The sequence below is a fragment of the Ipomoea nil genome, unplaced genomic scaffold, assembly GCF_001879475.1.
Source record: "Ipomoea nil cultivar Tokyo-kokei standard unplaced genomic scaffold, Asagao_1.1 scaffold1421, whole genome shotgun sequence".
NCBI classification, from domain to species: domain Eukaryota; kingdom Viridiplantae; phylum Streptophyta; class Magnoliopsida; order Solanales; family Convolvulaceae; genus Ipomoea; species Ipomoea nil.
Window position 1 is genome coordinate 820,570 of NW_017617849.1, and position 13,167 is coordinate 833,736.

General features: G+C 39.7%; 3 protein-coding genes across 4 annotated transcripts; 2 read left to right on the plus strand and 1 right to left on the minus strand.

Annotated features, from left to right (window-relative positions):
- The first annotated feature begins 1,059 nt into the window (after nt 1-1,059).
- Nucleotides 1,060-5,868, plus strand: LOC109188001 (protein TORNADO 1). The gene is made up of 3 exons (XM_019338455.1): nt 1,060-2,702; nt 2,955-4,198; nt 4,388-5,868. Exons 1-3 carry the CDS (start codon nt 1,199-1,201, stop codon nt 5,783-5,785), a joined length of 4,146 nt encoding a protein of 1,381 aa, XP_019194000.1. The 5' UTR covers nt 1,060-1,198; the 3' UTR covers nt 5,786-5,868.
- A 28-nt stretch (nt 5,869-5,896) lies between these two features.
- Nucleotides 5,897-8,282, minus strand: LOC109188004. 2 transcript variants are annotated; one of them, XM_019338460.1, is made up of 2 exons: nt 8,121-8,282; nt 5,897-7,339 (listed from the first exon to the last, which is right to left on the minus strand). In XM_019338460.1, the coding sequence occupies exon 2, from the start codon at nt 7,322-7,324 to the stop codon at nt 6,110-6,112; it is 1,215 nt and encodes a 404-aa protein (XP_019194005.1). In that variant the 5' UTR covers nt 7,325-7,339; nt 8,121-8,282; the 3' UTR covers nt 5,897-6,109. The 2 variants fall into 2 exon arrangements, with proteins under 2 accessions (XP_019194005.1, XP_019194006.1); XM_019338461.1 differs by lacking the exon at nt 8,121-8,282 and adding an exon at nt 7,931-8,112.
- Nucleotides 8,283-11,548: 3,266 nt separating this feature from the next.
- On the plus strand, nt 11,549-12,832 carry LOC109187360. The gene has a single exon (XM_019337549.1). The coding sequence runs from the start codon at nt 11,549-11,551 to the stop codon at nt 12,830-12,832; it is 1,284 nt and encodes a 427-aa protein (XP_019193094.1).
- Nucleotides 12,833-13,167: the final 335 nt, after the last annotated feature.

Here is a 13,167-nt window from a genome sequence, read left to right on the forward strand (position 1 = left end):
ATTACATTGTAGTATCTGTTCATATACCATTGTTATATTTATTTATTTTAATTTTGAAATTTGTTAAAATATATAAAAATAGGTTGATAGTATTCCACTATTCCAGTAAAATAATCATTATAATATTAAAAAAAAATTCAACAAAACAGATTTATATTACATACCTTATTATTTAAACCAAGCACAAAAATCTAATATTCACAGTAATCTAACATTCTCGACAACCTAATATTTCATAATATAATATAACATTATGTGAACAAAATGCCCAAGTGTAACGTTGGGAGAGCTATTCCGGGTTGAATTATCAATTATGCATTCACAAATATTGGTTTTGCAAATAGCTTTATCGCAGAGCTGTGGGGCTTAAGAAAGGGTCTACGGCGGGCAAAGACTAAGGGTTATAGAAGGGTGGTCTTCGAGCTCGACTCAAACTCAGTAGTGGCGGCAATTACAAAAGACATCTCATTAGAAGATTGTGCTTCATCCCTCCTAAAAGATTGCAGATCCCTGATGGATCACATGGACAACATGGTTTTTCAACACACCCTACGTGAGGGCAACCGGTGTGCGGATCACCTAGCGAATCTAGGCCAATCCGCGAACTGGGGTACTTCTTAGCGAATCCATCTCCTCTCGGCCGATGCTTTTGGTACAAGTGCTGTTAAGGTCGGGTAGTGGAGCTCCTCTCATCCCGGTGTAAACGAGTCTTAACTCACCAAAAAAAAAAAAAAAATTATGCATTCACAAGAGTGCAAATTAATATGTATTCCAATTAAATGGGTTTGGAGTAAATCAGACATTGACGGCAAAGTGTCCTGTTTCTTAAAACTGGATTCCATATATACACCACAGAAGCTAGGAATCCAAGGCAAAGAATATTATAGCTGGAGGGCTCTTTTTCTTTTCAAGGACAACATTGTCACAATACCAAATAACCTGTCAGAATTATAGCCACCATTTCCACCGAAAGCAGACTGCAACATTAACCAATTTAATATTTAGCACAACATCTTTTTTAGTACTATATTCATACATACTTTCTCAATCTATTGAAACACAACCTCCCGTTTGGGAGAGCCACATAAATGACATTGAACTACAAGCTGGTTGGTATCTTTAGCACAACAGTCAAAACCTGAAATTTCACAAACAGCTCCCCAGAAATCTTGAATTCTTGAGGCCATTCACACATATAATGGCAGAAAACCAGAATCCAAGAGATCTCCACTGGGTTATGGAGGTAATGAAATCTGGCAATCTCAGCCTGCATAGTGTATCTTTCTACCTTTCCCAGCCAGATTCAGGCTGTCATCAAGAAACAGAAAGTTCCATCAACATTAAGATATCCAAACAAAACCTTCCCCAATTCTCCATCTTTCTTGAACTTCTAACAGCATGCAATGGCACCCACTCTTCCTTAACAAACCTGGAGTTTCAGCAGGTGCAATGGGAGATTGAGCAAGTGAGGAAGCTCGGGTTTCTACTCCAGAACAACTCGGGCGTTAAGCAACTGGTTTTTCGAAGAAACCGGTTCAGCACAGAATGCCTATCCGAGCTATCAGATATTGTGAAGAAGAATGGAGGGATCAAAGAAATCATGGTCTCAGAATCCAGCATTGGCCCAGCTGGGGCTGCTTTTCTCGCTTCAGCTCTCAAGTTCAATGGAGCCTTAGAAGAGTTGCAGATTTGGGAAGACTCCATTGGGTCAAAGGGCGCAGAGGAGCTCTCCAAGATGATAGAAGTGAACTCAACCTTGAAGCTACTCACAATCTTCGACTCGAGATCAATCACCGCAACGCCTCTCGTCTCAGCTGTTCTAGCCAGGAACAGGAGCATGGAAGTCCACGTGTGGAGCGGAGAGAATAACGAGAAAACTTCAAAGGTGGTAGAATTCGTGCCCGAGAACAGCACGCTTAGAATATACCGCCTCAACGTCTCAGGCACCTGCAGGGTCGCTTGTGCCTTGGGGCTTAACTCGACCGTGAAGTCACTTGACATGACGGGAGTGAGGCTCAAGTCTCGTTGGGCGAGGGAATTCCGGTGGGTTCTAGAACAAAACCGGTGCCTCAAGGAAGTGACATTGTCAAAAACAGGCCTGAAAGATAAAGGAGTTGTGTATGTTGCAGCTGGGCTGTTCAAAAACCAAACCCTCCAGAGCTTATATGTTAATGGAAACTGTTTCGGAGGAGTGGGCGTAGAGCATCTACTTTGCCCGCTCACCCGCTTCTCCGCCCTGCAAAATCAAGCAAACATTACTCTCAAGTCAGTAACTTTTGGAGGAAAAAAGACCAAAATTGGTAGAGATGGGCTGGCAGCGATTCTGCAGATGTTAACAACCAACCAAAGCCTTACCCATCTCGGGATTTATGATGACGAGAGTTTAAGACCAGAAGATATATCCAAAATCTTCAGAAGTTTGGAGAGGAATGCTACACTAAGGTGTTTATCTCTGCAAGGCTGCAAAGGCGTCGATGGTGAAACGCTTCTGCAAACAATAATGGACATCTTACAGGTAAATCCTTGGCTCGAGGAGATCGATCTTTCAAGAACACCATTGCAGAGTTCTGGGAAAACAGAAGGAGTGTACCAGAGATTGCACCAGAACGAAAAGTCTGATCCAGAAATCGATTTGCTCAAAGACATGGCCATGACAGTTCCCAAGAGCTGTAGGGTGTTCCTCTGTGGCCAAGAACATGCTGGTAACCATCTAAAATGTTTCTTGAATCAAGCAAAATCCATGGTTCTTGTTGAGTTATAAATATATTGGTTGTATCCCTAAGGGGTTGTGTCACCACTATCACCATCACTATGAATTAAAGAATACCTTCACTCCCGTGAACTTAGGCACATTGTCGAACCACGTAAATCTTGTCTTCTTTACTTTTTGTCAGTATTATTGTTTCTTGTTCTTGTTAATCTCAACAAAATATAAGCTTTTTCTCATTTTGCAGGCAAAAATACACTGGCAAATGCAATATATCAGCAGTTTTCTTCTTCAAAGCTGCCCTACATTGACCAAGTAAGAACTCTTGTGAACCCAATTGAGCAAGCAGTTACTAGACCTGTAGGAATGAAAATAAAAACATTCAAAGACGACGGCACAAAGATCTCGATATGGAACCTAGCGGGTCAGCACGAATTCTATGCACTCCACGACCTCATGTTTCCCGGGCATGGAAGTGCATCATTTTTCTTAGTTGTATGCAGTTTGTTCAGAAAGCCTAACAACCGGGAACAAAAAACCCCGAACGAGATTGAAGAAGATCTGCAGTACTGGCTGAGGTTTATCGTGTCCAACTCGAGAAGAGCATTGCAGCAGTGCATGCTGCCAAATGTGACCGTGGTGCTTACACACTACGACAAAGTCAATCAGGCTTCACCAGATCTACAGGCCACTGTGAATTTAATTCAAAAGCTAAGAGACAAGTTTCATGGTTTTGTTGAGTTCTACCCGACTTTATTCACTCTCGATGCAAGATCATCTGCATCGGTGAGTAAACTCGCCCATCACATCAGGAAAACGAGCAAGACAGTTCTCGAAAGGGTTCCACAAGTTTACGAGCTCTGCAATGAGCTCATACAAATTCTATCAGAGTGGAGAGTGGAGAATCACCACAAGCCAGCAATGAAGTGGAAGGACTTTGCAGATATATGCCAAGTCAAGGTTCCATTTCTAAGAGTTCGATCGAGACTTGATAATACGGAGAAGGTAGAGATGAGGAGAAGGGCGGTGGCTACCTGTCTTCATAACATCGGGGAGGTTATTTACTTTGATGAACTCGGGTTCCTAATCCTGGATTGTGAGTGGTTTTGTGGTGAAGTACTTGGTCAGCTAATGAGATTAGATGTCAGAAAGCATAGTTCAATTGAAAACGGTTTTATCAGCCGAAAACATCTAGAGAGAATTCTTAAAAGTAGCCTAGATAGCCAGATTCCCGGGATGGGATCCAAGGTTTTCGAGAACCTGGAAGCCAGTGATCTTGTGAGAATGATGCTGAAACTAGAACTGTGCTATGAACAAGACCCCTCGGATCCCAATTCACCATTACTATTCCCATGTGTTCTCGAAGAAGGGAGAGGAAGACCACAAAAGTGGCAGATAAACGCACCTGACTGCATTTATGCAGGAAGACACCTCGAGTGTGATGACACAAGCCATATGTTCCTAACACCAGGCTTCTTTCCCCGCTTACAGGCAAGACTTCTCGTTTTTTTTTTTTAGTACTACTGACTCTGTTACAATGCAGTATCTGTTCAAAGCACAAAGAGTCAATATCGCCCTCACTGGGCTCGAACCCACTTCGTGCCACTAGACCACAAGGTCATTGGCATACATTCAAGAACATAGAATAAAAGAAAAGAATCGTTTTTTTTTTCGATCCAGGTACACTTGCACAACAAAATGATAGGATTGAAGAGTCAATATGGAGCAACATACAGCCTCGAGAAGTACCTGATTTCGATGAGCATAAACGGCATCTATGTGCGCATAGAGCTTGGAGGTCAACTGGGATACTACATTGATGTGCTCGCTTGCTCCACGAAGAACCTAACAGAAACTCTCAGACTCTTTCAGCAGCTCATAATACCGTCAATTATGAGCTTATGTCATGGCTTCACATTAACTGAAAACATCCTTCGACCAGAATGTGTGAGAAACCTGACACCCCCGAGATACAGAAAAACGCAATTTCTGGCTGTTCAACATTTGAAGCAGACGTTGCTCTCGGTTCCTGCTGAGGGTATGTATGATTATCAACACACATGGGACGAAGTGGCTGATTCTGGGAAGGCCATATTAAGAGGTGGCTTTGATTTTGCTCGAGACCTCTTATCAGATGATGATTTTCGGGAAGTACTTCACCGCAGGTACCATGATCTATACAATCTTGCTGTAGAGCTTCAAGTCCCACTGGAAAACAACCCGGATCATGCAAGTGCCAGTAATGAAACTGAAAGCGCAGTTGAGCCTTCTTTTGCTGGGATTGCCAAGGGCGTTGAAGCAGTTCTGCAAAGACTAAAGATTATCGAACAAGAAATCAGGGATGTAAAGCAGGAAATTCAAGGACTCAGATACTATGAACACAGGCTCCTGCTCGAGCTGAACCACAAAGTGAACTATTTAGTGAACTATAACGGCCAACTTCAAGAAAGAAAAGTACCAAATATGTTCTACTTTGTGAGAACTGAGAACTTCTCACGGAGATTGGTTACCACCATGATCTCGGGCATGAATGCTCTTAGACTGCACATGTTATGTGAATTCCGGGGTGAAATGCATGTAGTCGAAGATCAGATTGGCTGTGAAATGATGCAGGTTGACAACCGGGCAGTGAAGAGCCTGGCACCCTACATGAAAAAGTTCATGAAACTCGTCACTTTTGCTATGAAAATCGGAGCCCATTTAGCAGCAGGGATGGGAGAAATGATACCCGATTTGAGCAGGGAAGTCGCCCACCTACTCGACTCTCCACTTCTCTATAGCGCAGCAGGTGCAGGAGCAGCTGGAGCAGCGGGTGCAGCCATGGCTGGAGCAGCAGGCACTGCTGCATTTGGACGAGGTGACAGGAACCGAGGATCAAGGGACATTCAACAAGATCTCAGAACAGCACAGCAGTGGGTTTTAGACTTCTTAAGGGACCGGAGATGCTCTACTGGAAAAGATATTGCCGAGAAGTTTGGATTGTGGCGAGTTAGATACCGAGATGATGGCCAAATCGCGTGGATCTGTAGAAGGCACATGCACATGAGAGCAAATGAAGTAATTGAAGTACCAATTTGAAGATATGGGAGACACCTTTGTAGTTCTTTCCAAAAAGCCAAAAACTTTAGTTATGCAATACAGATCTGATGATACACTAATGTTGTATATTTTGAGAACAATAAGGATAGATTTAAGGAAGTAACTAAAAACATCTGCAATGAAACAAAGGTTGTACAACACTACAACATACATGTTATGACAATGGTTCTATCTCTAAAACATTCAACATAAATTAAGTAAAACCACACTTCTTAGAAGACTTCATGTTACTAATAACATCAGTTTCATCCTAATTGCTCGAGTCACTTGTTTGCATAAACCAGTAAAACACAAGCTCAGAAGTCAGAAGAAAGCCCTGCTCCCATAGAACACTCTTGAGCCTGCACTCTTCGGAGTTTGAGATTTCTCCGAAGTTGAATTCCCGGAACTGGTTGTTCCACTATCGATGTCGAGTGGAAGCTTCATCTTTGCCAATGACTCGGTAAATTGCTGCATGCTTTTCATGTACATATCCACAATGTCCTGCTGCACCACCTGTGGCTCTGGCTCGATGTTTACTGTGACAAGTGGCTTCGTTTCTAACTTCTTCTCTTCGGGGCATTCCTTAGGGGGTGAAACGTACTCGTCATTTGGAAACTTCGAACCTTGTGGAGTTGCAGAAGACTGAGAACTTGCGGGAAGTGAAGCCAATGGGGACTCGTTGGTTGACACACTGCTTGGTGGGGAATCTTGCTTTTTATAATGGTGGGAATCCGGTCCAGCTGGAAGAATCTCCTCGACATTAACATCTGAACCGGGCTGATTCTCAGTGTCGGAAGAGACCAAGCTATCTGAGCTTTGGGTTTCTAGGTTCGAACTTTGAATGCCATAATACTCAGAAACCATCAAATCATTTTCACACACTATTTTAGGATCTGGAAACTCAATTTTTTCCATCTCACAAGGTAAGAACTCGGGGACTTGAGTGTCCTGAAGAGTTTTGTCGGTTACTGTAGGCTCGGGCAGAAATGGAATGGAAATGACTTCTGGCGACTCCCCAGTGTACGAGAGGGACAACTTTACAAATCCTGCAGGGGAATGGAAAAGATCGGTTGATGAGAGAGGGAACTCTTGCTCCAACTTCCCATTCTCAACGAGAACCTTGGACAGAGGAACTAAAGCAAAGCCAAGCAATTGATCTTCCAAATAATTCTTCACTCTGCTCATCATCCATATCTCGCACTTGAGAGAACATTCAGTGGTACGGACATTCAGCTGAAGATTGTCATTGAAAACTGGATTTTGCCCACCCCCATTAATAATTTTTGTGGGGAGTGCACTTTCGGGATCACTCGTTAGGCAAAGCTTAGCATAAACATCTTGCTTGTGATATATGCAGATATTATGAATGTCCCTAGCCTGGTGTACATAGACATCTAGAACACCAATGAAATTATCTGCTGCCACATCCCCTTTCCGATCACCAGTGTCCTTTAAGAAGTCAATCTTCTGCTTCTCAGGTTGAGTTAAAAAAGCGGATTCCTTGTATGGTGACACAACAGATTGAGGTGAATCCATGAAAACACACTTGACCTGGGAAATGGGAAAACACAGAAAAAGAAGTTCAAAATTGGGATAAACAAAGAACTCCCATCCAATTTGGGAAAATTCACTTTTCTACTTGTTATTCCCAGGAAACAAAGGCTATAAATAGAAGAGAATCTCAGAAGTTCATCACAATCAAAGGCTAAGAACTAAAGTCAACCACTCAAGAAAAGCCATCAATCAATAAGAACAATATAACTGGCTCATGTCCAAGTTAAACCCAAATTCAATAGCTTTCTAGAAGCAAACCACTTATCCAAACCCTAAATTTAGCTAGAACAAAAAAGACCCAAAGGCTAAACTCCAACAAGAGTCAGAAATACTGTATCAGCATTTACCAAACAAATTAAACAACACATATACATGATAAGCACAACCACCACAGAATCAAGGATCAAAATCAAGAACAACATAAAACCCAAAAATGGAAACTGCCCACTTTAGCTACCTCAAATTCCAGATCTCAACAGAAAGCAGAACTACTAAGAAGCTACCAAATACAAATTAATCAGATAAAGATCACAAAAAGTAAAAACAAATAAAGTACAAAAAGAAACAAAATATCAGCAAAGCATCCACCTTTCCCCGCTTTATCAGCAATAAACGAAGATAGTCAGGAACTGGGGACTGGCGTCTTTTACTGAAGCTCCAACACGAATGATATTCAACTCAAGATCAAGAAATGAACAGACAGATAACTGGAACCCAAGAACCAAAAAAAAAAACAAACAAAAGGCAGTAAAATTAAAGTAGAAGTATATTTTCTTGCCTTGAGCTCCCAAGTGAACTCGAATTTCGTGGAATCTTTAGGTGGAATGGAGGATCCAAGAAAAAGACCCGGTGGGACTGAAGTTCAGAGTTTGCAGGAAATTATGGCAGTGGGATTGATGGTTGTCTTGGACCTCTGTCGTCGAATGTCGAGCCCCCTATACTTTTCTCCCTTTTTTATATTTTAAAAAAACAGTAAAAAACAATAATAAGAAATTTCTATGCAGTATTATACCATATATACTGTATCAAAGTTGAATCTTCAAACTCCAATGTCATCACAGCCGACGAGACGTCGTTTAGTCAAAGCCATTAATATCTGGCGTGAAAAATGATATTTATATATTGATATTATCATTTTAAAAATTGTTTATCATCTCTATCATATATAATCATATATGCCATAATAATATTATCATTGATATTAAGTATAGTAAAAAAATTAACATATACGGAATATAATTATACTTGATATTATTGATACTGGTAATGACCAGACAAATAAATTTTTTATATAATTTATTAATTTTATATAAGTACATACTATCATATTGTGCTTTGGGGATGCCATCAATTGATGGAGAGCAACATAGTATATAACATTATAGAGTTTTTTGCACTTTTAGTTCCACAACTATGGTGTCGCTAATAACTTTGATTTATGATTTTTAAAACTTGTAGAATTGGTGCACGACTATAACTTTCTTAGCAAATTTAGTCCTTTCAGTGTATTTTTTATTCATTTTTTGCCGGAAAATTTTACTCTCAATTTTAACATGGGTAATATTGTCTTTTCCATCTCACAAACTAATGACATAAATAAATAAATAAATAAATAAATAATTAATTAATTAATTTGTTTGTGAGATGGAAAAGACAATATTATCCATATTAAAATGGGGAGTAAAATTTTCCGACAAACATTGGACAGAAAATACATCGGAAGGACCAAATTAAATTTGCTAAGAAAGTCATTGTCGTGGACTAATTTTACAAGTTTTAAAAGTCGTAAATCAAAGTTATTAGTTACACCATAGTCGTGGGATCAAAAGTACAAAAAACTCTGACATTATATTATACAGTAAGAATAGGGGCTTCAACCCAACTGAGGTAGTAAGGCAATAAATTTGTGTAACTCCCAATTACGAACTGTCTATTACCTTCTCAGTTGAGTCAATAATCAAACAAAGTTTACTTAGACTAGTATAAAATACAAAAAAAAAAAAAAAAAAAAAAAAAAAAAAAAAAAAAGAACAAGATTCTCTTTAATTTTTGTCCAAAGAAAAAAATAAAAAGCTCCCATGGATCTTCTCTCTTATCTCTCATCGTCTCTCCTCTCAAACATTAAAAAAAAAAAAAAAAAAAAAACGCACCAAATCTCCCCCTTCCCCCACTAAAGATGCTCTTACAATACTTACAAAGTGACTTTGGCAACCAAATCATGGAAATGAGCCTACATTCTCCTTCATTCTTACGTGAAACATGCGGTGAAATCTGAGTCGTTGATCAAATCTAGATCAATGACTTAAATTAATAAAAAAAAATTTTAAAAAAAAACGCGTATCTTGAAAGATGGCAGAAACAAAGTGTAAAAATAGCGCGCCTTAAGTGTTACAAAGACGCACCTTAAGTGTTAAAATGATCCACCTTAAGTGTTAAAATGATCCACCTTAAGTGTTAAAAATGACGCACTTTAAGTGTTACAAATACACACCTTAATGGATTGTTTGGTTGGATGTAGTTGTAATTCAATTACTGCCTAATTCTTTGGCCACCCGAATTACAGTGTTTGGTTGGAGAGAATTGTAATTCCTCATTTTGTTGAATTACAATTCATATACCCTCCCCATAATTCCTCTTTGTGCTTCAGTAGGTTGAGAAAATAATGATATAAACATAATCAATGGTACTCCCAAAAAAAAAAATAGAATAAGAATAATATCTTAAAATGAATGAAATATGCGCAAAATAGAATAAAAATATATATTGTTGGGTTCATAATGGCGATAAAAATGAGATTATTGAAAAAATATATATATTTAGATGCTTTGTTAGGAAAGAATGAAAGATAGATCGAAAAGGAATGAGACATCAAATAATAAAAATACTTGCACATGCAAAGAACATAAATACGTAAAATAAATAAATATAGATACACATGCATGCACCCAACACATACTATACAAATATAAATATGCGCAGACACGTGTGTTAAAATTAAAGTGTTTTATCTGTGTTATACTCGAAAGATACTATGTTATAGTTAAATGTAAGTACATTAATTTACTTTATATATATATATATATATATATATATATATATATATATATATATATATATTAATGTAAAAAAAAAAAAGACAGTATACACACATACATGTGTATGTGTATGTGTTATTTAATTTACTCATCAACAGTAAATATATTATCTCATAATATTATTGTATAAGTGAGTAAAGGTAAATTGTGTTGCTATAGTTTTAGTACAGAAATCAGAGTGTCCCCTTTTACTGTGACCTGGGCTCATCTTTTATACTATAGACTTATAACGGTTACAATAATTGCACACCGGCCTCCTATTAAGTGTAATGGCTGACTCCTTAGTAATTGTTGTGCGCTCCCTCCATAAGTGCGTTGGATGTCCATAACTCCTCTCTTTGATAATGCGACGCTCTTAATATGTGACCTCTTGTAACTGTTCACTTGTTCTCTGCTCTTGACCGTTACTTTTGACTGTCATCATTGATTTGACGGGTTAGATCAAGTGTACCGAGTCAGACTCAGTACCTTGTCCAATTATCCTGTCACTCATGAATTCTTTTTTAAATTATAAAAAAAATAGTTATTTTGATGAGTTAAGATTTAGGAATAACATTTTTAGTATCAACTGGGTAATTCTAACCAAGTTAATTGGGTAGTTGATTTGGTAACTAGTAACCACAATGTTCCAAGTTTGACTCTCGATTGGAGCTGTAAATTGACTTTCTTAGTTTGAATCAATAAGCTATAGACAACCTAGATTAATTTATCTCTTTTATGATCATTTATTTACTGGAGTCGTGAAGTTGGCTCTCCTCAATGTGCATTAAATGTTAGAAGTTCGAATATTGAATGTTTAATATTTTAAAATATATATTAACCAATATAATAATAATTAATAAGTGAGATGGTGAGATGATATGTTTATCTTGTCAACCCACTATGTGACGAGCAATGTTACAAAATATGTAATTCAGTAGATTAACACGTTTTGACACCTTTAATTGAGAATATGCAAATTTATATATAATTATAGTATGTAACACCAAAATGGGTGAAGATCGAGTATAATGTTGGTTTGGGTTGAGTAGGTGAAGGGAGACAATGGTGTTCAAAAAGTAATGAAGTGCACCATTGAATACTTAAATAACAAAATACAATATTCCATCTTATGGCTTCACGAGCGGACTCTCCAGCGGGAAACCTCACGCCGACGGTGACTCACCGGTTGCCGGAGGACCAAGATCTCTTGGAAAGAAGTACAAAGAAATCCAAAAGAGGACGAGACCAATTGCTGACCACGCTGTTGTCACCAAAGGATGCTTTGGGCCAAGATTCCCCAACTGAATCGAACCAATGGAGAACCCCTTTGGTATCTCCCAGCAACCCGTGGAATCGCAGAATTCCTGATCGAGCACCAGTGGAAGAGATTGATTCCGATGACGACATGGAGGAGGACGGTGTGACTTTTGATTACCCGGTCATAAGGGTGACTAAGGAAGAGAAGGAGAGACTTAGGTGTCCCTGGCGTAGATCGCTAATCGTTAAGGTTCTTGGAAGATCTGTGGGCTATTCCTATCTACTCCAGAGACTTCAGAGGATGTGGAAAACGGAAGCTGCCTTTGAGCTAATAGCCCTAAATCATGACTATTTCTTGGTAAAGTTTGAATCTCTTGCTGATTACGATGCTGTCAAGTTTGGGGGACCTTGGATGGTTCTTGATCACTATCTTACTACACAACAATGGAGACCAAATTTTGACTCTAGATCGGACAAATTGGAGAAAATTCTGGCTTGGATAAGATTCCCTTCACTCCCGATCGAGTACTTCGATGACGATTTTCTCAAGAAGATTGGAGATGTGATAGGGCGTCCATTGAAGATCGACATCACAACAAGCATAGCTTCGATAGGTAAATTCGCAAGAGTTTGTGTTGAATTAGATATCACTAAACCGCTATTGTCTAGGTTTGTCTTGAATTGGACGGAGTGGCCGATTGAATATGAGGGAATCCACCAAATCTGCTTCAAATGTGGTATCTATGGTCATCGCATGGATATGTGTGGTAAGGAAAAATCTGGAGCTGGTGAGGGTGACGAGCAGGATGGAAGCAGACCAGCTACTCAGGGCAATGAGTCCTCGCAACAACTCCCGAAGGAAAAATATGGATCTTGGATGCTGGTAACTAGAAGAGTAAGGAGAAATTTGCCTAGGGCAGCCAATGCTACGGGAAGAAGAAGCCAACAAGTGCCAATTCCGCAAGTCCCTCCGCATGCAAACGTAGCCTCAAATTCCAGATTTGGACCTCTGGATGGTCTGGAGGAGGAAGCAGAGGCTTCTCAGCAGCACCCTCTCCCCAACCAGTCCGAAACCCCCCAGCAGGCGAACACTAACTTACCAAGGATTAGGACAAATTATCGTGGCACTAGGCAACATGTTGAGCAGAGGGAATAAGAGAATGAGCCAAGAAATGTGATTCCGCAGGCACCCCAAAGCCGGCCTCAGCAGAATGCCCGAAGGCCTGGAGGTGCACGAGGAGATAAAGGACCACAACCAAACCGAGCAGCGGCGGAGGCTGAACACACCGTAGTTCGGGGGTCCAGTAGAGATGGAACCATTTCCTCTTACACCGTTTATCGCCTGAACACCACTGAAGTGTTTCCAGGTTCCCCGTCAATGGTAGATTGTGAGAACACATTCAAGGAAGTGCCACCTGATAAATTGAGCGACCCTCCGCCCTTAGTTGTTCCCCAAGATGTAACTATGCAGATGGTCGATGGTCGTGATGA

Bases quoted from the DNA above. Each gene is read 5' to 3' on its own strand.
- LOC109188001 (XM_019338455.1), top strand. From the start codon at position 1,199: ATGGCAGAAAACCAGAATCCAAGAGATCTCCACTGGGTTATGGAGGTA. The intron at 2,703-2,954 runs GTAACCATCTAA...CTCATTTTGCAG, and splicing joins CTGTGGCCAAGAACATGCTG to GCAAAAATACACTGGCAAAT. The intron at 4,199-4,387 runs GCAAGACTTCTC...TTTTCGATCCAG, and splicing joins GCTTCTTTCCCCGCTTACAG to GTACACTTGCACAACAAAAT.
- LOC109188004 (XM_019338460.1), bottom strand. From the start codon at position 7,324: ATGGATTCACCTCAATCTGTTGTGTCACCATACAAGGAATCCGCTTTT.
- LOC109187360 (XM_019337549.1), top strand. From the start codon at position 11,549: ATGGCTTCACGAGCGGACTCTCCAGCGGGAAACCTCACGCCGACGGTG.